Source organism: Apis cerana, linkage group LG2 (assembly GCF_029169275.1).
Source record: "Apis cerana isolate GH-2021 linkage group LG2, AcerK_1.0, whole genome shotgun sequence".
NCBI lineage: Eukaryota > Metazoa > Arthropoda > Insecta > Hymenoptera > Apidae > Apis > Apis cerana.
The window spans coordinates 11,643,370-11,666,903 of NC_083853.1; the positions used below are offsets into that span (position 1 = coordinate 11,643,370).

The 23,534-nt window shown below is 41.4% G+C and overlaps 3 protein-coding genes across 13 annotated transcripts in view; 2 read left to right on the forward strand and 1 right to left on the reverse strand.

The window, feature by feature from the left end:
• Positions 1-3,293, forward strand: part of LOC107992960 (cell adhesion molecule Dscam2) — a 121,072-nt gene extending 117,779 nt beyond the window's left edge. For 7 of the 9 annotated variants that reach the window (XM_062071171.1, XM_062071175.1, XM_062071174.1 and 4 more), the window contains 3 exons: positions 190-409; positions 924-1,014; positions 1,093-3,293. In XM_062071171.1, coding sequence (XP_061927155.1) covers positions 190-409; positions 924-1,014; positions 1,093-1,357 — 576 coding nt within the window. In that variant the 3' untranslated portion in view covers positions 1,358-3,293. The remainder of the gene's footprint in view (positions 1-189; positions 410-923; positions 1,015-1,092) is intronic. The other 2 variants (XM_062071176.1, XM_062071177.1) reach the window with 1 other exon arrangement.
• A 129-nt stretch (positions 3,294-3,422) lies between these two features.
• LOC107992990 (actin-like protein 6B) lies at positions 3,423-8,397 on the forward strand. Its single transcript, XM_017049140.3, has 6 exons — positions 3,423-3,832; positions 3,926-4,120; positions 4,454-4,891; positions 5,552-5,892; positions 5,994-6,089; positions 6,176-8,397. Exons 1-6 carry the CDS (start codon positions 3,640-3,642, stop codon positions 6,338-6,340), a joined length of 1,428 nt encoding a protein of 475 aa, XP_016904629.2. The 5' UTR covers positions 3,423-3,639; the 3' UTR covers positions 6,341-8,397.
• Positions 7,057-21,101, reverse strand: LOC107992985 (battenin). Of its 3 annotated transcripts, none has more exons than XM_062071183.1 (9): positions 20,857-21,101; positions 19,297-19,709; positions 15,212-15,973; positions 12,633-12,793; positions 11,623-11,781; positions 9,937-10,273; positions 9,508-9,657; positions 9,210-9,350; positions 7,057-9,026 (listed from the first exon to the last, which is right to left on the reverse strand). In XM_062071183.1, the coding sequence occupies exons 3-9, from the start codon at positions 15,401-15,403 to the stop codon at positions 8,886-8,888; spliced, it is 1,281 nt and encodes a 426-aa protein (XP_061927167.1). In that variant the 5' UTR covers positions 15,404-15,973; positions 19,297-19,709; positions 20,857-21,101; the 3' UTR covers positions 7,057-8,885. The 3 variants fall into 3 exon arrangements, with proteins under 3 accessions (XP_061927167.1, XP_061927168.1, XP_061927169.1); XM_062071184.1 differs by adding an exon at positions 16,457-16,700 and having other exon boundaries at positions 19,297-21,099; XM_062071185.1 differs by having other exon boundaries at positions 15,212-15,965; positions 19,297-21,099.
• Positions 21,102-23,534: the final 2,433 nt, after the last annotated feature.

Consider the following 23,534-nt stretch of genomic DNA (forward strand, 5'->3'; position numbering starts at 1 on the left):
ACGACAGTGTGTGCAACATTGTATATATATATACGACAAATGGGATCCGACTCTGATCTAAAGATCTCCAACGTACGAATTCACGCGATTCGATTCGATTCGATTCGATATATCGGTGTAGCGCGTCTCCTCGTTCCCTCGTGCGATGATGTGCCAAAATTCATGGAAACAAATTCCGTGTGATTGCAGTCGGATTGCAACCGGTACACTAAGGTGCGCGGAGGCCGTTCGTCCTCTGCGCCGTTGCACAAAACGCACAAGGTCAGTCAGGGCAAGTCCGAGTCGGAGGAATACGACACCCTGGGCTCGGACAGCGACACGGAAGTCGGGACCAGCAGCCGAACCGAGTCTTCAAATCACCTCGTCGATTCGCACCACTCGGTGTCTGCGGCCGACTCGCGTGTCCACAGTATGCAAATCTTTCATCCTTCTATCTTTCGCCTTCTTTCATTCCTCCAAATCTCTATCTCTGTCTCTGTCTCTCTGGCCTCCAGTTTCGTTCGATCCTGCTCTTTTTCAAAAAAAAAAGGAAGAGGGCGCGTTCCTCGACCTCCCTTTGGACCATGACAGGGAGGAAAAGAAGAAGAAAATAAAAAAATATAAGAAAGAAAAAGAAAGGGAAACGAAAGGAGAGGAGGAGTGTTACCTAGTTCTTTTTTCCATGCACTACGCAGTACCGGACGTCCGTTCCCCCGTTGCCTGTCTATATATATATTATATATTATATATATTTATATATATTGTTTATTTAGAGTGCACCAAATATGTGATCGAGTATTTCACGCTTGTTTGTTGTCTTCGTTGGAACGGAATCAAGGGAAGATTGGGGGGAAGTGGTCGTTTCGAAGAAATGGTGTCGCACGATCACGATCCTTTCGTATATTCACCGGGGAAATATCGTTGCGTTTCTCTCTTGCTTTCAGACTTCCTGTACCATGGACCAGAATCTAGCACGTCTACAGAACCCTCACCGATTTTTGAGAGAAAATCGTTTCCTGGAAGGGGAAGATCCAAGTAAGGGATTGTTTTATAATCGTGGGGAAAGTTTGAAACGAAATAAATTAATGAATGCTCTGTCGTTGCCTCTCGAAGGATGTTACAGCTGGCGCGTCATACCAGCGAGGAGACCCGTTCCAACTTCGGCCCAATCTCCGGGTTTGGCAATCCCAAGCACCAGTCGAGCAATTCCTGCTCCAATCGGGACCAGGAGCGTGACGGATCAGGGAATCTGTTCGTCCCCAAGCTGGACCCACCCTCGGGCTTCTCCGACGCGTTTGAGCTAAGCGAGGCGGAGTGCGACCTCGATCGCGGCCACACCAGCCAACGAAACGTCCGTGACTTTGTAATCGCGGTGTAAATAAAGTAATGAAGAATTGTAGAGAACCTCCACGATGATACCAAGCGAAACGAACGAAACCCCATTTCAAATATCTCGATGTAAAGGGGGAAAAGAGAAAAGGAAAAGAAAAGAGAAAAAGAGGAATACCATCGTGGTCCGTCTTTCGTTAATTTATTCATCGGCCGTCGTGGCGATCACGATGGCGATCGATCGTGCGTGCTCCCCTCCCGTTCGTGTTCCTGGCCTACGTCGATGAAAAAAAAAAAGAAGCGTCGATCGTATCCTAGAAACGAAACGAACGTACCTATCTACGAACTCGATCATGTATTCTTCAAACTGCCAATTTTAGTTTTTTCGATTACGATCGGGGAAAAGAAAGAGCCTGCGGCCATCGTTCATTCGATTTTTCGAATCGATCAAACTTTTTTATCGATCGTCTCGTTGTTTACGAGAGAAAACGAGGATCGTCCTATAAGAGACTCGACTCGACTCCCCTACTTTGCAAATTAGGTGAATTTTTACCGCAGGTTTTTATCGAACGACGATCACACGGCACAATTGCTCGAGTTCGAGATCGACAGCATGCGTCCATATTTGACGTATGAGTTTCATTCGGCATTAAGACTGCGACAGATGAGAGCCACAACTCTGCCATAAAAGCGATACACGAGGAAGATTTTTCGACTTCCCGACGAGAAAAGACTCCTATTATCTTTTAATTAATCAAAGACTCGAATCGTATTAAATAAATAATCGTCGAACGCGAATCGTCCTATTAAGACTACGTTGCAGCATAGATTCCCATCAAGAAATATCGGTTTCCATTCAATACCGAGTGCATATCCCAAACGAGCAATACGAGTGTTACGATTTGTTACGAGTTTACTTGGTCTTCCAATTTCGTAGATCTACGTTTTTACCTACTGATTTTCAATCAGTCGTCCTTTTTCAACAAAGAAAAAAAAAGAAGAACGCGAAGCGTGAACAAATTCCTTTCAAAAGCGTATTTCTCGTTCGTGTGTACACGTGTATAAATAACGAAAGCTAGGCCGTGAAAGAACAAAAATGTTTGTCGTTTCATTTACTGCGAGACTGAAACATTTTTTCTTTTTTTTTTCTTTAGTAGATGAAACGTGTAGCCTAAAACTTTAACGTTCATTGCAAAATAAGAAAAAGAAAAAAAAAGAAAAAATAAATAAATAAATAAAATTGTCTGTAAGATGTCCGTAATTATCAATGCTGTTAATTGTTAAGGTACGTGTTCGTGTACCTCGACGGAAAGAAACGAACGCGCGAACGACGCGGATCGCGAAGAAACGAAGGGAAACGAAAAGATTCTAGTTCTACTTGGTTGAAACGTTGAAACTGAAAGCGATCGTCTCGCCGCGTTTGAATTTCGCGCGTCGATTAACGATCGACGGACCGAGCGATACGCTATGGGAAACAGACGACAAAACGAAAAAATAAAAAACCAAAAAAAAAAAGAAAAAAAGAAATAAAAGATAAAGTAAAAAATTAAAGTAAAAAATAAAAGAAAGAAAAAAAAAGCACGCAGAGTATTAATAAATTTGTTCGACTGTCGTTAAGGGAAAAAAAAAAAAAAAAAGAAACACCTACCGAGTCTACGTAAACGCATCTGTTGTCATCGAATCAGTTTAATATCGTACGTACAAGCAAATCGATCGTTCACTCGGCAACGTGACGATGATTTTTGAGTCTGAGTGCTGTCTCTCTCTCTCTCGTTATATCTCGGCGTCCCCGATCAGGAAGCACCGCGAGGCCGAGAATCGGGGGCTACGAAAGAAGAGATATCGATCTGTTGACAAATCGTATACTTTATAATATATGAACGAATGATTTACCACGAAATTCGTACTATTGTGTTTTTAGACGACTTTAGATTGTTTATATTCTATTTACTTTGTAAAATATACAACACTAATTCCATAACGGATATCCGATTGTCTGGCGCGTTATTCATTGCTCCCTCTCCCTCCTCGCATCGTCTCGATCTTTACAACCGAATAAGAAACCCGACACTCGACGACGACGTGATTAACACTGACAAAAAAAAAATTAACATCCACCGCGAAGAGAAACAATAAAAATTTGAAAAAGAAAATTTCTCCTCCGGAGATAATCGGATGGTAACCACCGCCGGCGGGTAACCATCTCTCGAACGTGAACGAGACTCCCTTGGTCCGGACAAAGGCGCCCCGATGGAGAAAGGGCTCGATGGTTTAAACGGTGCCGATCGATCGCGCACTGTTTCGTCCTCCTCCCGATCGTAGATTGGGGATATGCAAAAGGAGCGATGTAGGTACGGGTGTAGGGTCGCAGAATCCTCGATGTACGGGCGCGAGGAAGGAAGAAGGGGGCGAGGGGGGAGGGAGGGTGCTGTATGGACCGGTGAGGTCGAAACGAGGGTTGGTGGGCATGCGCCGACGTTCCTTTCCTCTCCAGATACTATGAGCGGTGGTGTCTACGGCGGAGGTATGTGATACGCGGTCCGCAATATTTGCGGAAAAAAAGGGTGCGCCGTTTCGCGAGAGGATTTCGCGTAAATCGTTTCGATTTCTGCCGCAGACGAGGTCGGTGCTATAATTTTCGACGTTGGACACCAGAGCCTACGCGTTGGTTATGGCGGTGAGGACACGCCGAAGGCTGAAATCCCGACCACCCTCGGTGTATGGGAGGAGAGCATCGAGTCGGCGGACGGCAGTCAGAACGTCAGGAAGCACTACAACATCGATGTCACGGCCATTCAAGTGCGAAAGAAGGGTACGATCATTCCGTAATCCTATCAGGGGAAACGCGATTACGTCTCGGTTTTTACTCCGGGTTTAGGTTTGACCCCTTTCCTCTCGATCCATTCCGAAACGTAGAAAAAAAAAAGGGGGGTAAAAAGAACAGCGTTTTCACCATTCGTGTACATACCATTTAATTTTGATTAATATTCCGGATCCTAGCTGAGCCCCTTGAGTTCTCTAAACTAAGGAAAAATCGAACGCTCTAATGATAACAATTTTGTATTCCTTTTTTGTATATTTTGTATTTAGAAAATGGATGGTTAAAGGTGATGGAACGTATGATCTATTTATCTTATTATCCCAGATATGGAGATGGTTAGTTTAATGAAGGACGGGATGATCGAGGATTGGGACATGTTCGAGCGGTTGACGGAGTACACGTACAAGCAACGGCTTCACGCTCTCGCGGAACACCATCCGATCCTGATGACCGAGTGCCCTTGGAACACGAGGTTGAAGCGCGAAAAATTGCTGGAGCTGATGTTCGAGAAATTCAACGTTCCAGCGATGTACATCTGCAAGAACGCCGTTTTGGCCGCGTACGCGAACGGAAGATCGACGGCCATGGTTGTGGACAGCGGGGCGACTCACACGAGCGCGGTCCCTGTGCACGACGGTTACGTCATCACCCAGGGAATCGTGAAAAGCCCGTTGGGCGGTGATTTCATCACGATGCAGTGCAGGCAATTCTTCGAGGAGAAGGAGATCGAGCTGACCCCGGCCTGCCTGGTCGCGAGCAAAGGCAAAAATTCGTGAAATTTTCTCCGCTCGGATAATCCGATAAATCGAATCGTCGTTCGTCCTCGAAGACAGAGAAAAGCAATGGCGACGATTCAATCCGATGAACGGATCAAGTGTTGACTCGACAATTGACTCGACCTGACTCGGCTTATTAATTAGATAGAATCGACGTGTTAAGATGAAAAAAAGGAACGTTTAGCACGTGGTGGAGGGGTTTCTATTACGAGGCACAAAAGGGAGCAGTTTGAATCCTTTTCAAAGTGCATTTTGAACGATGAACGCCGCGCTGTGTGCAGAGCACTTGAGTCGTAATACGTTGAATGCATTCATTCAACGCTCGCGCGCCTTTACCGTACGCGCTGGCCAGATTTACCGAACACTTGTCATCGTTTCGCGCTTTTCAAAGGGTTAAGCAGTGTTTAGATTGTTCAACATTTTTCTCGCTGAAAGGGCGTCCCTCCCTCTTTTTATCCGACCCTTCCCTTTTCTAATATTTCATAATTCCGTATGCGTCTATTTATAAAGAGCCGTGAACGAACGCTCGAACACGAACACTCTTCTTAAATTAATTCTCTTTTCGTTCCCCATTGCTTCTCTCCGTAGAGATTTAACCGTTTAAACGGCGAGAAACACGATTGACACGATACGATATCGCACACAGATGTGGTCCGTGAAAGGGACCCACCACGCTGGATCAAGAGGGCCGGTCCCCAACCAACGTCTTCCTGGATGAGTTATATGGTCAGAGAGTTGTTGCAAGACTTTCAAATGAATTGTCTCCAAGTCTCGGACAGTCCTTACGACGAGGACGTAGCCAACACTTTGCCAATGAAACACTACGAGTTCCCGACCGGGTACAACGACGATTTCGGTTCCGTCAGGCTGATGATTCCGGAAGCCCTGTTCGATCCGAGCAACGTGAAGGGTGTTGGAGCCAGCATTCTTGGGGTTGGTCCTCTAGTCACCACCAGTGTGGGCATGTGCGACATGGATATCAGACCTGTAAGCTCCTTTTTCTCGCTCCTCCTCAAGAAATCAACGTGATAATTAATTAATGTCGTTTATTGAAATGAAATACTTTTTTTCTTCTTTCTCTTTTTTAGAGTTTGTACGGAAGCGTGGTGGTTACAGGCGGCAATTCCTGCCTGCAGGGTTTTAGCGAAAGACTGAATCGTGATTTAGCCAGCAAGACTCCTCCGGTGAGTATTATTATTTTTTTTTTCTTTTTTTGAAGGTAATGCGATCTCTTGTAGATATCGATTGATTGATTGGACGAGTTTTACAGAGTATGAGACTGAAAATAATTAGCGCGAACAGCTCGAGCGAACGGCGATACGGTGCGTGGATCGGTGGATCGATCCTCAGCTCCCTTGGATCCTTCCAGCAGATGTGGTTGTCGCGGCAAGAGTACGAGGAATCGGGTAAACTGATTCTGGAGCGGTGCGCGTGATCAAAAGCTCAAGCAACAATCAAAATTATATTTCGTGATTATTTTTACAAATCGTCCGACATTCTCTGCGTGTAACTAATTTATGCGCGCGATCGAGGAGACGGCCAATTTCTAAATAAGTTAAGCATTTCGAATGATCATTTCGGAGCGTTGAGGGCCAACACGAGACAATACGAGCGATCGATATCAAAAAAAACGATTAATATCGAATGGTTTTGCGCGAGACGCGTGTTAGACAAATTTATATATCCGAAAAAAAAAAAAAAGAAAGGAACGTTGACTAGCATGTCATTCTTAAAGCGTGCGTTATCGGTTCATATATTCGATGTAATCTTTGTACTGGAACTCGGTGAAAGATCTTTAAAGATTTTTGAGATTCAAAGGTTGGCAAACGACAACAAAAAAAATGGAAGTTTCTAAAGAAGCATCGAAGCTTGGGTCTGAAAATTTTCTAATATCGAGTGATATAGAAAAATTTCGATTGTTTGATTTCTTTGAAGATGAAACATCGAGTTCTCTTTGCTTGGATCGTGTATAAAACGATAATAAAATATTATTTCATTAGATAAATGCATGCGGTGCGCTTCTAAAAGAAAGAAATACAGTTCCTAACTGCTCGAACAATCTTGCGTTGACAATTCTGATCTATCGTTCGATGTTACAATGGAAGAATCGATAGTGCGGGTGATGATAGAGAAAGAATGTGAAAGAGCTGATTTTGAAAAAAAGATTTCACCGTTTATTTCGAATCCGTAATCACAACAACAAATTACACAGTTTTATTCCAATTTCAGTTTATTGTTCACGCTATTCTCTATCGTTCGTTGTTCTTTTCCTTGTTTCAATTTTCTTTTTTTTTTCTTTTTCAATTATAATAAAAAGAAGGAAGGAAAAATAATAATATGGTAAAATAAAATTGGGGAAAACCGCGAACCGCAACATTTCATTTTTTAAAAACGCGTCACGAGCAGTTCCAATTCTACAACGACAAATGTATAATATATTACGACGTAGTAAACAATGTAATATCTCTTATATAAATATATATATATACTATATATATATATATATATATTTATATTTCAAAATAAATGTAGGAAACAGTATTATCGATATATCACATATACAATATGTACTTAGGAAGAGGCGAATTATTTTGTTAGAAAAAAAAAAAAAAGGAAGAGAAAAAGAAGGACCTTTTCCGCGTGAGCGGCGAAATTCTCATCCGTCGAGACGAATTTTGGTCCTTCCAGATCTGCGATTCGATTGTAATGATTATATTTAATACTTTCGCGTGTCCCAACAAATACGTCCGCGTGGGAATGTTTAAAAAATTTCGGTTGTGATATTAAAATTCGATTTAATTTTCTCGTATACGAAAAGAAAGGAAAGAAAGTGGAGTCGATTTCTGAGAAGGCGTCGAGAAACAACGCTCAAACACTGTGTTACTATAGATACGCGATGGTGCATCAAGCAAAATTACAATTAAAAATAGTGGTAATCTCTTTACCAATATGTTTTCCAAAACGATATAATCCAGTATATGTGGAGAAGAAAGAAAAAAAAAAAAAGAAAGAAAGAAAGGAAGAAAAAAAAATATCGTAAATCGAATTCGCTGTTTCATTCATCGAATCCACCTACGACAAGCGGCGGATAATCGATGCGTTACGCTAACTAATAAATACTGGTATCGTTCTTATCATCGAACGACCAACGTGAAACGGCGTAAAAACCTAATACCTAAAAGACGCATCATAAAAACGCATTTACACGTGTTTGTAACCATAATCGGTAAACTATCGCGTTTAACAAGTGTATCAGCCGCGACACTCGACCACGTGGATCGAATTCTATCGAATACATTTGAATCGAGGCGAGACTTCCTCGTCTGCATCCAATTTCTGGCTCGTTTGTCGCGTATTTTCGTTCTTCGTTTCTTTAAAAAAAAAAAAAAAAAAAAAAAAACTCACAACAAAATAAAATCTAACCAGTTGTAACATAATCCTGTTCCTAGTCTTTTAAATATTTGTACCAAATAAATCTCAGAATCGATCGAACTTACAGTCTAACGAGTTGAATTTTCTCATTCAGGAACATCGGTATCGATAACACTTCATTGTGAATCGTAGTCCACACTTTTCAACCATCGTCCTCACGTTTCCGTATTTCTCGATGAAAAAAAAAAATATATATATATATATATATGACGACAAACTGTTACGATTAATATTTCGAACGATGCTCGAATACTTTGCGGTTTCAAAGTTAAATACAAACGGAGAGGTATGATCGAACATGATCGTCTCGACGTTTCGCTATATCTACATTGTAACTGACGGTACATAGTGGTTGTAAACCGTTGCGGTTTACGAACAACGTTATATACACTCGATTATCGACGTTATTCGAGGCCGTGTGGATGTGATCGAAGATGATTCGACAATAAATAACATACTTGTTTATCACGGCATGACGGTCGTGCTCATTCGCATAATCGTTGCTGTAAAAAAAAAAAAAAAATACTTTTCTTTCGTACTTCTGTCTTCTAGCTTCCCACTCGTTTCGGTTGTGGCAGGCCACAAATGGCGTTGTGAATCGGCATAGATAACCAACCAGCCATCGCGATTCCAATGGAATCGGCCATCGTGGCTATGCCCAAGGAAATTTTACGATCTGCCCTTGGGATCTGCAAATCAGATGAGAAAATACTACGCGTCATTTTTTAATTATTATTATTATTGTTGTTGTTATTATTATTATTATTATTATAGTATTAGAAGTTAGAGGATATGTGTACATTGTATGAGCAAAGATACCATGCGCATAAATTAAGGAACGACGATAATTTGTCAAAGTAAAGTTACGTTACCTCGGTGGACATTCGATAAAATGTATTCACGTATGCCCCACCACCGAGAAGGCCTTCCCACAAAACGAACGTGAACACGATCCAAATACTGGGCAAGTAATAGAAGAGCGTCTCGAACAGCAAAATAATGACGTTGATAAACTGAAAGAAAATACAAAGATACGAAGATATAAATCGTGATTATGACGCTCGATTACGATTATCGGAGGAGGGGGTGGAGGAGTAAGTAACTAAGTAAATCTCCAAGTAAGTTTCCATTGAATATCGAATAACGAGTAAATAGGCTTTTAATCGATACCTGTAGCACAGCCATGATCCAGATTTTGTTGATCGTGACGAGATTGACGGACGATCTCGAGATAAAGACTCCAATCTGATAATCCACCTGGAGCCAGCGATATTGCTCGGCGTGAGTTAACCAAATGCCGTCGAATTCGATCAGCTCGTACTGTAAAAAATTAAAGTGACACGTGTCGATGAGAACACCTGGATTATCCGTGTTATTCTACTACGTACGCCCATACGTAATTGCGTCTATTCTTAGCCGGAAATTATAGCAACAATATTTTGTAATCTTATTAGCGTGAAATACATAAAGGCAAAAAAAAAAAAAAAAAGAAAATAATAAAAAAAAAACGAGAAACAATAGCTAAGAAGCAGAGGTAAGGAGGAGAGAGGGGGGCAAACACAATTCTACAAAAAAGCTCGTGTAACAAAAAAGCATTACCAATCCTTGGTTAATGAAATATTCGAAGAGGTACACGAGCCCGAGAGGAATCATATACTTCAGCAATCCCGGTACCAGATTGATCTTTTCTTTAAAGCTCTTCCTAGGGATCTCAATGATTTGCTCTTGGCTGTCGATACCGTTCTTAGTGATCGGGATACTGGACTGCGGCGGATGGACCAGAACCAACCAGAAAGTGATTCCTTGTATGATCGGTACGACTAACATAAGTAACAATGTATCTTCGTTGCTTAACCACGTGGTGAGGGAGGCATAAGATAGCGCGCCAATTATTCCGGCGCCTCCAGTACCGGAAGACCATGTCGCGATTACTTGTCTGCGAAACAATGAATCGCTCTCAATTATGATGGGCAATTGCAAAGGTTAAACGGGAGAGAGAATTCGACAACTGTGGACGGATTAATATCTGGTGAGTTGATGACTGAGTTTTCACGAAAAAAAGGGAAAAAATAAAAAAAATAAAAAATAAAAAGAGAGGAGAAAAAAATTAATAAAATGGGGGGGAAATAGAACATGATGATAACATATCTTTCCAAAATATCGAATTTCCGAATAAATTCTTACGAATGATCGTGTTAGAATCGGATACACGTTTGAAATGCACGTTTTCACTGGTATATATGTATATATACGTATATGTAGTCACGAGTCGCGAGTATGTTCCTTTCTGATGAACTTTTGCAACGGCAAGGTTAATCGTTAGTGAAGAGAGAATGACAAAATGACAGAAAGAGATAGATAGATAGAGATAGATAGATAGATACAGATAATAATGGGAAGAATAAAGTAGATCGTAATTAACAGTTATTACACATAAGTACAGACGTACCTCGTGCTCGCAACGAGTTTTTTCAGAATCCCGTACTGTACTTTTTTTTTATATGTTTCTTTTTTTTTTTTTCTTTTTTATCTTATTTTTCATATCAAAACTTTCATATCGTATTATTACACATATTATACTTTTTTTTTTTTTTTCTAGTCTCAACCTGTCGACGGCCATTATCTTATCTCTACTTTTCTGGAACAACTGTCTAAAATGTCAATATTGCGGTTTTATGCTCCGCTGCCTCAATACCCTGCATCAATTGATTTTACATCGTATTTCTTTTTTTCTTTTTATCTCTTTTCGCCGTTTCTACTTTCGTCCGTTTTACTCTCTACCTTTACATTTTTTTTTTTTTTTCATTTCTAATTTCATCTTTTTCTCGTTTACTTTTTTTTCTCTTTCTCGCGCACGTTCTGTGATCCTCGAGCATCGGCTAAGATCAGAGACACACAGATAATAAATTATTATTATTATTATCGTGTTCGTCAGAGAACGAACTGAAAAGATGTTATTAAAGGACGAACGTAAGAAAAAAAAAAAATACGATGCGTTCGACGCATGCATTTGTAACCGCGTTATTTTATTTTGTTTCTTTTTTATTTACTCCTGAAGAAAATTGAATGAAAAAAGAAAAAAAAAAGATGGAGAACACGATGCATAAAACACGTCCGTGTACAATGTTCGTCGATAGAAATAGAGAGAAAGAAACGATCGCGATAGCCATTCAGAGAGAGAGTAATAATAATAATAATAATAATAATAATAAAAAGAAAAAAAAAGAAAAAAAATACCAACAATATGAACAGAAAATGGAGGGAAACGGATGAATGGTTACTTACTTGGGATACTTGTGGCTGTAACTCAGCAGAGTAACTTCTCCCAAACCGGAAGAGAGTGACGTTATAACGACGCCCAGAATGGCGAGCCATTCAGTAGTGCTCAACGACACCACGAGGAATCCTGCAGCGGAAAATAACACACAGGTAGCCAGTCGAGCACTGTAATTAACGATTCGATTAATCGATTAGCGTTTTTCATTCACGGGAAATAGCGACGTGCCCGCGGAGGGGCACGACTCCGGAGATGATCCGTCCCCCGAGTGTGTATAGCGTGGCTTTCGTGGCCGGAGAAAGCGTCATTTAGAGGAGTATAGGCCACAAGTAAAATGCGTGTGCGATGAGAAGCGTACGACGTCAACCGGCCTCCTACGTCTTCCAAAAGGAAACCGCGCTGAACACGTAATACGATTTTTCGCGCTCTCGTCACTCGTATCTCTACTCAAAATCAAAAAGGAGGATCGCGTCCTCCTTTTTTCGTCCCTTTTTCCTTCTCGAAAAGTCTACGCAAATGTCACGATACCATTATCGATGCGATACGCGAATAAACTCATCGATAAGATAAATCACGTATATTCGCGCGATCGATCGTTGAGTTACAACGTCACACGAACCGTGAAATCGAGAAGAATTAGTGAGTCATTGTCTGTAATTTCGATTTCATTAAATTACTTGAATAGTTGATTATCGTTCGAAAAGAATTCGATAAAAAATGCAATCTCGTCCCGTCTCGTTCCCTCGTACGTTTAAATATGTTTCATTTACCATATTATCATATTACCGTTGATCTTTCTCTCTTTTTTCTTTTTCTCTTTTTTCAGTGCTCATACTGGCTCTTTTTCAATGCTCGACGCAAACGTTTGTCACGCTTATATATACAATATATATATATATACATATCTATATATCTGTATATATGTCAGGTTTACGTCGAAATTGCGATGAATGAACAAATCGAATGGTAAACAATTGGAGACAAGATAAATTGGAAACAGAAAAGAATGGATACTCACTGTACGTGAAAAGGCAGGAACGGTGTGATTATTTTCACCGCCAACGAGGGCAATATGTCCGCCAGCAATATGGCGCCGGTGGACAATGTGTTGCAGGATCTGATCCCTGTGTGGTTTGTCGCCGTCATTGTGCCATTCGTCAACTCCGTGCCTTTAGGATCCTTTATATAGTTGAAACGAAACCAAAGACGAAAGAAAACGAGAAGAGAAAAAAAAAAGAAAAAAAAAAAAAAAAAGAGTAATCGATTAATGCATCCTCTTCAAATACGGATACGGAGAAAAAAAAAAATATGTAACATTTTACGTAAAATCGGAAAAATCAGCTTCGTTTATTTGTTTTTTTTCTTTTTCTTTTTCACGATTCGGTTCTGTACAATCGTTTACGGATACGGAAATTATCATACGCTGCTATCTCTATTTCACGGACATTACCACCTTGGAATATTAATTCTCCGTGGTTATTCACGGCTTACGTAAGTTAAATCGCGTTTCTAAACGTGCTCGAATCGCGGTCGAAAGAGCGCAAACAAGGAGACGGTGGAGGCGGCGAAGATATTCTTCGAAGCGAGATGTACGTATATGGATTTGTCGATGACATAACGAAAATTCTTCTCATACAAGAATCTGTTCAGTCTCGTCTACGTAATTCGGTTTAATTGTTCGCTCTAACAACTTTCCTCTCCCCCTCCCTCCCTTCCTTCGCCACCACTCCCTTCTTCCGCTTCTTCTTTGTTATTTCTTATTAACAAAGCTATCTCCGCCTCGGCCGCGTCAACAATGAGGATCACGAGGAACGAGGATCGTTTAACGAGACGATTAATCGTCAAGAGGTCCGAATCGACCGGTTACCGCGATATACATCATAATACTAGACGCGAATTAATTAAATCATAAAGTTTTACAATCATGATTAGAATTTCAGCCGCACGTTACCCCGTGATCATGCCGTGCATTGGATTACGGCATTGTTATGCCGGATCGTGTACATCGTTTACAAAAGTAATAAGTCTTTGAAACCAACCAAGATATTTTTTTTTTCCTTCGAAGCGTGAAACGTGTTTCGTGTAAACTTGGCCTAATCGTCGCGTGTTAAAAAGTCTCGCTAATGTACCCGATAACGTCAAGGTAACGAGAACAAGAAAAAAAGACAATGAAAAAAAAAAAAAGAAAAAAAACGAAAAAAAGAGTGTAAAAAGTTTCGAAACTCGAACGCGTGGAAGAGGAGCCGTTGTTATTCATTAGCATCGATCGATCAGTTCGGCGCCGACGAAAATCCGATTCCTTATTTGGTAAATCGTAGAGACGATAAAGAGGCGACGAGTATATAGCGGATGCCATAAATCGTTCTGGATTGAAAATATCAGCTGCATTAAAAAACAAGCGTATAAAATTGCGTGAGCATTAAGAGGCAAGACAACTCGATCAACCGTTGTCGCAACGTTTTAAATCCGCTTGAAACGATTAGAAGAGATCGCGAAACTTTCGACCAACAACAACCAACTTTTTTTTCCAACTTACATTTTCGCGTACACGCTTCGAACAGATATTGCTCTTTTGTCTTTCTTTCTTTCTTTCTTTCTTTCTTTTTTTTATTCCTTCCAGAAGTTTTCCATTAAGTTCGTATACACTCCTGCGGAAATTGGAGCATCATCGAGTGACAACAAGGAATCCAATCGATACGAGGACCTAATCATAGTGCTGTAATACGGCCGGGTGTATAGTATCGATGATTCATCGTGTCTTGTGCAGCGGGCTCGTTATACGAGTCCGAGTGCACTCGCTCGAGCGCTCGTTACGCATCGTCGCTCGTCTCCGCGAATTTACACGTATCTTTGTTCGCCCATTATTATCAAGATTAATTGTCGTTTATGATTTACGGCCGCGTGGTTAAACGCCTGATAATCTCACGAGAAAAATCTCGAGGAATTCGAAGATGTTTCGCTTCGCGGAACGCGGCATCGGTTACGTGTCGTTTCGCAATCGAGCGTCTGTCTCTGGTTTGGAAACCGGTCGATACGATCGGAAGATTTTTTTTTTTGGAACGAAGATTTTTCGATTCTTGGAGATTCTTTCAAGCGAGAAACCGTGGGAGTCGAGGCAAAGCGAGGAGAAACGGGAAATAACGAAAAAATGATGGCGCTGTTTAAGGGCATGAATGTTCGTCGTGATTTCATCGCCGGAAACGAGAGAATCCTCGGCGGGGCTCGACTCCGTGACACTTTAACAGGGAACTCGTCCGGATTCTACGAATATGGCGTTACGGTACCGTTAATTATAACCGTGTGACTCCATCCCGGGCTTAAAGCGCCTCTAAAAATAGTAATTCAAGAGTTCTTCTTGCGCGCATCGAATTTCACCGCCATCTTTTCCAGCTTATTCCTTCCTTTTTGTCCTTCCGTCTCTCTTTTTTTTTTTTACCGTTTCTTGGATTCGGTACGAAGGAAAGGATGGGGAAAAAAGAAAGGAATTCTACTCTTTTTCTTTTTTCCCCTTCAGACAACTCCTTCCCCTCTCCGACCCGAAAAGCGAAGCTGATTCGTCGACGGAATGAATGAAAGAAACATATTCGTTATACTCACCGTCGTTCCAAACTTGCTCTCGAGGATATCGTGCGCCGCGCTAAGCATCACCACGTATCCGTAGTTGTTGCACAGGCCGAGTATCCAGAAGGCGGCGAGATTTCTCCATCTCGATCGAACCGCGATCGATTCTTCGTCAAACACGTCGTTCGTTCTTCGTTCAGGCGCGGTCAACGGTTTGCTCTTAGTCATCTTCGTGACCAATGGTATACAGTCGTGTCTTCTCTTCCTCTCTATTATCGTCCCGTCCTTTATATTTCCTAGCTCCGTTGTTGAACACCTTGTTTTTATCCCCGGTTCGACAATAGCTCGCCCTTTTTTCTCTTCTTCTTCTTCTTCTTCTTCCTTTCTCCGCCACCTGGTCACCGTCTCTCTTTCCGCCGTTTGATCTTCTCTCTCTTCTTTCTCACCCCCTTCCCTGTCTCCTTCCCTCCTTTCCAAATTCTCCACTCGATCTTCCTCCTCGTTCCTTTTTGGGTTTTACTCGTCTCGTACGCCTTCTAAATCCGTTCCAGGTTAACGAGTGTAACGAGTATCCGTCTCTCAAAGATGACGCACCCGAATCGGTTTCTTTCTCGCCTCGTCGCAAACAAGAACTGTCTGTCGCGCTTCTCCTTTTCGAGCGGGTCCAGAGCAGAGTCAACGAAGCGGCAAACGAAGCAAACCTTCGAGAAGCTTCTGTCTTCCTTTTAGATAGGAGCGTGTTTCCTGTTCACCACGCCCGCCAAACCCTTCCGCCGATTCGATTTTTAATCTAATTCGCTAAAAAAAAAGAATCGTTTTGTAAAGTATTCGTACGATTGCGTTCGAATCGAGGCGAGAAAACTTTAACTCGGACAGGAGAAACCGATGTATTTGTTCGTTGAGAGTTACGTAAAAACTCGAGGTTTTTCCAACCTTACTTCCTTTTCGCTCGAAGGATCGACTCAAGTTCAAAATCAAGGCTCGAATAATTTAAACACCGATCGATCAACGAGTTTCGCGAGAGGGGAATGCAAAATCCTTGGAACGCCTCGAGGAAAATTAACCAAAAAAGTGATCATTTTTCTTTTTTTCTTTTTAATCCTCATTCTCGTCCATTCGAATCCATAAATCGTGAATTTTCGACGAATCTCTCGTAATAATATAAAAACGAGATTCTTATAATTCCATCACTGGAACCGTGACCTATGCGAATACGGTGTACTCGCTCCAGCTGGAGGAACGCAGAACCTCGGGTTCGTTTTTACCGGGAGAGATCCCTACCTCTTCGCGTTCCAGAAGAGTCAGCACCAACGATACCAGTCGCAGCGGTAACCAAGCTTCGAGAAACTTCTTTCTCGCTTTCCTCCCCTTCTTTCTCGGATTCTTGCTTTTGCTTTCCCGCCCGAATTTGTTTTACGCGAATAAAACGAAGAAATCGGTCCGCGTGTTTCGAACAATGGAACTCGTCCAAATTTCTTTTCGTCGCGTGCCTTCCTCACTCTTTCACCCATCACTCATCTCTTGTCTGAAATCAAACTTGTTGTTATCGCCGTTCGTTGTTGTAATCGCGCGAAAGTCGCTTAATCTCGAGAAACAAATAAAGCTTTCCCCCTCTGTTGCTCTCAGAATGTAGCTTTATCTTTCTTTTTCGCCTAATTGTATTCCCGATGTGGGCGCGCGCGCGTGTGTGGGCAGATCGATATTTTCTTAGGAAATATATCGGTCGGCGTCACGGTGGCTGGGTCTCCAACCGAGGAAGCTGTTTAAAAAGAGGAGAATCGAAGCGCGGTGGCGTCAATTCAGAACTGCGCATTCGTTGCTTTATTATTAATTCTACGGTTTTGCTCGAGCGTTGTTTAAATGTGAAAACGTCGGAGGAGACGAGATGGAAGGAGGGGAAGGCATCCGATCTGTTTCGAGAAAGCGATGATCGAGATTCGCTATCTCGAAGAATATTGATTTTAACTCGTTGCGAATCGCGTATGGAGTCGTGGTCGATCGTCCAACGACGACGGCGATTTTTTTCCTCTCTCGTCTTTTTTTTTTTTCCTCGTTTCTATTTTTACGTGGAAAATTACCATCGTTTTATGTGTAAATGACGCGTGATTAATAAGAAAAGAATATAGGAGAATAGAGAAAAGAGACGCGAACTTTTCTGCGTTCTAACTTCTAACCGACTGATTTTTATAAATTGAGGCGTAGAGAAGAGGCGTAGTAAGGAGAGTAGCTAAGGAGAGCAACCGGTGGTAAATGGATGACCTGAACTCGGCAAAACTTGATCTCTAATTGCATTAAAACGCCGTCCTTGCGAGCGTTTTCTAGTTCCAGGGATAGGCCAAAGTGGATCTCTCCCCGTCTCTCCGCACCGCGAATTCTTTCCTGAGGAATTATTTCGGTCGAAGCATCGACCTCGAAGCCGTGTATCTTCTTGGTTCATGCTTCTTCCTTCTTGGCGGAGGAAACGCGATCGATCGATCAATAATTATTAATTCTGACAGTCTATATTGAGTCGTTAACTAATATAGATCGCTTGTAAACGGCTATACCAAGTTTATATTTCGCGCCAATTTTCTTTTATCAACTCTTCGAATACTACATTATTTTCCATTCTATTTCATTCATCGTGTCGCGATCACGATTTCAAAGATCGCAACGAAACGAGAAATTGTATCGACGACTTTTTTTTTTTTTTTTTTTACTTATAAATATAATCTCACTCTTGCTGATATAGTTGTATAATAGATCGCTCAAGTCGATAGCTAGTAAACATTTCAACTTCAAAGAACGAGATTCCATTGACGTTGTTTCAATAAATATTTGAATAAAGTATTACTATTAATACAATAGATCATTCAAATCGATAGACAATCGACTAAGGAAATTTAAACAACGGTATTTCGATAAATGTAAGGTATAGATAAAGGATCCACGAAACTTCGAATTAACGACGAACGACAATTACGAAACTTTTCAATCGGAACGAGGCAAACAATGTTACGCGCATTATCATTTATCAGATAATGATAGTCGAAGTTAAAAGTTTCCCCGTTCTTATTTCTTGGTAAACTCGCGTATTGCGTAATCGTCGCGTATCGAACTTTTTTTTTTTCTTTTTCCAAAACTCAAAATCCTTTCTCGCGCCTCCAATTATTTATTTCATCGCGATTTTATTCTCGTCACACGAGATTAACACGCTCCCCTTGCCTCGCCTCTTATATTCGCGTAGTTATCGCGAGGAACTCGGTTGGAAACAGCTTCCGGCACAAAGTCCGTTTTTCTCGACCACGTTTCTAGGTTCTCCGCCGAGTTACGGGCCCGGAATAATAGTCGTTGCCCCTGGTTTTGCACACACGCTTCTATTGTCGGAAAGTTGGACGACCACGCGATCCGTTTACACGATAGCCGAGTTCAAGCCGTTTCGCGGTCATGCTACTTTTTTCAGACAATCAGACGTCGCCTCTCTTTCTATTATTCCTACGCAGTTCTACCATTCTCTCTCTCTTTCTCTCTCTCTTTCTCCACGGTGAATGAGCCCTGTTGAAAGACGGCGCTACAACTGGTCGGTGCGTGACTCATTTCGTGGAAACCAATTTTTACAATTGATTGGAATGTAATACATATTTCGCGAAAATTTTGAAAATTTTTTCCGGCGAAACAACCGAAGAAATTTCGAAACAGCTCGTGGCTAATCGGCATCGGTACTTCGGACTCGTCGTGTTTCTTTGTAAAGTAAGTTGTCGATGAGTCACGCCAACTGATCAAAGGTTTCAATTCCTCGAAAAATTTATGTTAAAAGAATCGCGATAACTCGAATTCTCGATCTCGATCTCGACAATGATGATGCGTTCCTTCAAACGCGTTCCAGACGTAAACATTCTAAATTAGCAAGCGGTAAAAAGAAACGAAGTTCCGATTGCAAACCGCTGTCACACAACAATTTCTCGAACAGCTGAGATAACGGGTTGACGCGCGAATATCGAGTGGTGAAGCGCAGAAAAGCATAGAGCGAATATAACGAAAATGTTGGAAAACAGCTGCGAATGCCATCGATGGACTGTTTCTCTTTTTTCCTTTTTTGAAATGAAAAACAAAAAAAATAATAAAAGAATGATAATACTTACCTACTCGCGACCTGTTCGACCTCGATTAAGAATACGATGACTCTCGTAAAAATGGATTGCTGGGTCGGGGCTGTGAATAAATTTAAAAGTCTTCGTAAAAGAATAAATATCGTTATCACAAAGCACAGATCACAGAGCTGTAAAATCTGATCCTGACGAATTGTATCACAGTGACGAAATTGTTCGACTCGTAAGACTCGTATAGATAAAAAATAACGAGTTCCTTCGTTTCAAATTTCTTCTTCTTTTTCTAAAGCAAAGCTGAAATGATCGTCGCACACCGCACTGAAACAGAGTTCCCTTAAACTGTCCCTAAAGGAAAAATCGATAAGTTCCGCTCGGTAGCGTCCCACGGTTATCGTACGATAGCTTCTAGAAGAAGAAGTTCGATGCACCGACGAAGCGTAATTATTCTGTAAAAAAAAATAATTCGAGATCGCTTCTCGAACAGCGCTCGTCGATCGCGGCAAATTTTCCTCCTCTCTAGTTTTCCTTCTCTTCCTCTTCTCCGCGTCCACGATCGCGCCTTCTATTTTCCTTTCCCTCGCTCCTCTATCTTCTCTTCTCCTACTCAATTCCTTTCTTTTTTTTTTTTTTCCCCTTGAACCAATTACTTGCGTTCGATAAAATTATCGACAAACGAATATCGAAGCGTTTGTGTATTACTCGCAACGGAGTAGACAGTCCGACTGACTTGAGTCGCAGCTGCGATCGTAGCACGTGGTTACGCGGCGAGTCTCAGGTTCGAAATAAATAAGCTTGAGGCGAAATCAGCGAGTTATACGAAGCCGACGCATGCGCAAACGGTTGGAGCGCGGTTCGGTTTGGCCGATCGGCAATAAGCATTCCGCTCGCGCACTCTGCCCCCGAACATTCCACCAAACGGACAGGACAGATCAGTCGACTCGCGACCGTCGAGTCGGCCGATTCTTTTCTCCCCGAGTACTCGACTTTTTCTCGCTCTCTTTCCCCATTTCTCGCCCTTCTCTATCCGACATGTATCCTTGGACAATTGCCCGACACTGCCCACGCAAATCTTCTTCCACTCGTGATTATAGCACAGCGTATCGTCATAGTCTCGAATCAAATAGCTCTCGACCATTAAACCTCGGTTTCCCGTGATCGTTTTTCGTCGAATTTTATTGCCTAACAGACCGATTCACTGCTTGTTAGACGCTCCTTGAAAATCATTCGTTGAAAATAGATACACATCCCGCCCACGCCGAACGCACCCTGTTTCCAGCTTGTATTCAACTTTTGTTCATTTATCATTCATGACCTCGAATTTGATCGTATCGGCGCGTAGTTAACGCGCCTAATGACTATGATAATGCCGGTAATGATCGTTCGATCTCGATGTTTTTCTTTTCGCGAAACGAATATTACGATGAAACGAGGAAATTAAAAACGAGGGGAAACCGCGAGAAGAGATCGTGAAAGGCCGCGAAAATTCTCGTAAAAATTTTGCGCGCAACGCGAAAAAAGAAAGGAAAAGAAAAACAACGCGAACGTCACTGGCAATCATCTTTCTTAATTTCGTTTCACACAAAGCTCAATTACCGGTCCAGTTTCGTGACGGACACGTGCAACTTATTTTCCTACGTGTGTACGTTTTCCGCGGCAAGCGAAGGTCAACTCTCGAACACACACGGAGCAATTGTATCGTAACTACGTTCTCACCACGTAGCTAGTGTCCTTAACTGGTGAACCGTAACGTGTCAACATCGTCTATTACAACGTTATCCACCGTTTCAAAGATATAATTCTTATAGAAAACTTGAGTACGAATAAAATATCACACGAACGAACGAGTCAAGTCGTTTCTTTTTTTCCTTCCCTCTTCAAATCGATCGCATCTTATCGATAATCGAGATTATCTTTCAGATTTAATCCGATAACAACACAATTCATATACATGTTATACATATGATTGAACGATTATACCAGCTTGATATCGTGCCAGCGTCACCACTCATCGAAACCCCCTTCGAATAGCAGAATCGGCCATTTCCAGCAGATTCCTCGAATATCTCGAAAGGCCGTGGTAATTTCCTACGAGTTCGGCTCTTTATTAGTCGAACAATGTCAAACGATATTTAATTCAAAACGGTGTGCTTCCTAGAGAAAACAGTGTCAGGGTTGTCCAGAGATGACCTTCTCCGCATCGCGCATAACAATATTTCGTACATTCCGCGCGGAAATTTATCGAGGATCAAACGAAAACGACTACCCATGGTCTGTTCTCGTCACACGAATGACAAATGCGTTCCTCGATCTCTCCTCTCTTTTGTCGAGCAATGAATCAATTCTCTTTACCGAATATACTTAAAATCCAGGTAACCGATCTTTGTGCCCGATCTCTGTAATCCTCTGTCCCCCAGAGGATTAGACGGAGGGAATCGTGGATGAAAGGAATTTCCTAAGACGTCATTGTATTTTTAGACGAGGTTGCACGTAGTTTGGTTAAGCTTGCACGCTGCACCGCGTTGCCGGAATAAATTTCTTTCAGCGTTCGTTCGAAGCGGCGAGAAGTGTTGTCGGCACGGGAAGGCGCTCGTTGCAAAATCGCTCGATTAAGGTCACAGTTGATGAAATATATTAAGCCAATATCTTTTGAAGAAACTAACTGTCGTATGGGAGCAAGCGTTATCAGGGGATAGAAGAGGGCGAGCGGAGTGGAGCTATTCCGCGCTCGTCAAAAATAACAATTTTTGAAATTTTAAAATTTCAATTATCATCGCAAAATCTCGATTGTGCGTCTTAATATGCCGGTTAGATCCATTTGAACGTTGTTCTAGGCAGGTGTTGGATCCCCCTCTCCTCCTGTGAAACAATTTTCGCGCGCAACAAAGGAACGAATCTACGTACAATTTACTTGGACGCGACGATGGATGGCTGAGATGCACGGATATTACATTTGTTCTCCGCCAGGCGTTATGTAATCCTCGCGAACAACAAACTCTCTAGTTAAGCAAAGTACGACGAGAGCGCTCGTTAACGCGATTCATAACGCATACGAATATGTATTTATCTATTCCACGAGAGGGGAACTATTGTTCACGCTAAGGAGCAACTATTTCTGGCATGGCGTTGCGATAACCTCTCGAACGTTATCGTTGGCAACCACAGTGTACTGTAACTTCGACCTGTAAACGTATACGTAGTACCGTGGAGGATCAGTTGATACGATTGTCATCTAATAAATCGATAATTCCGATTCTTCTAGAAAAATATTTTTTTTTTTTCAACGAATCGAATGCATGGAAAGATCTCTTGATTTTCGTGGAGCGTTTTCGTTCAAGCTTTGTTTCATTTAATAATAACTGGGAGAATCTGAGAATGAGATCATCAACGTGAGGCGAGACTGATCAATGTGATAAAACGATAACCGTTTTTCCGATTGCAATTAGTATTTACATTCTTGTCGCCAAGTAGTGGCTCAAGTTATCTCTAAATACTAAATACCGTGCGCTAAATACCAAAGGTCTTCAAAAGTCGATAAAGAGACTCGGTTGGAACACGTATTGCGTACACGCAATCGTTATTAATTTTATATATATATAGCGAGAGAGCAAAATCGATATATCAGAAATTGGGAAAAAATGAACTCCATCTCCATCTCATTTAAAATCCATGGGTTTTGTAGACTTTAGTAAAAACCTCATTTCAAGAATATACAGAATGTGCAATATATATAGAAAACATGGATTGTAGTATTGATGCAATTTTATCTATTGTATCTACATCTTATCGGGCAAAAAAATGTGCATAGTAACGATAACTCCTTACCTTTCTTTTTATGCATACATTTTTCCCCCTTATCGTATAGATTTTTCGCTGATACGATGCGTAATACGACGAGTAACGAAAAACAAACGATCAATTCAACAAACGATCAAACTGGTTGACGCATGAAAATAATCACCGCCATTGAGCTACCACAAAAGTTTGAAAAGGCCATCTGCAGAAAATAGATTTTGTAACGTAAATTAAAGAAAATTTTCATAAAGGTATATACGTTTAATTCGTCTGCGAAAAATTAAGTATAAAATTATCTAAGTCTCGTGGGAATATGCAAATACGCAATTATGTAAGAATTAGTCGACTTACATTTCAAGTAAATACCAGATCTACATTAACTACATGCGAAAATTCTTTGATAATCGTTTGATGTGATTATATATATTTAAATATTTAAAAAAAACGTAAAACTATTCCTCCTTTATAAAAAGAAAATG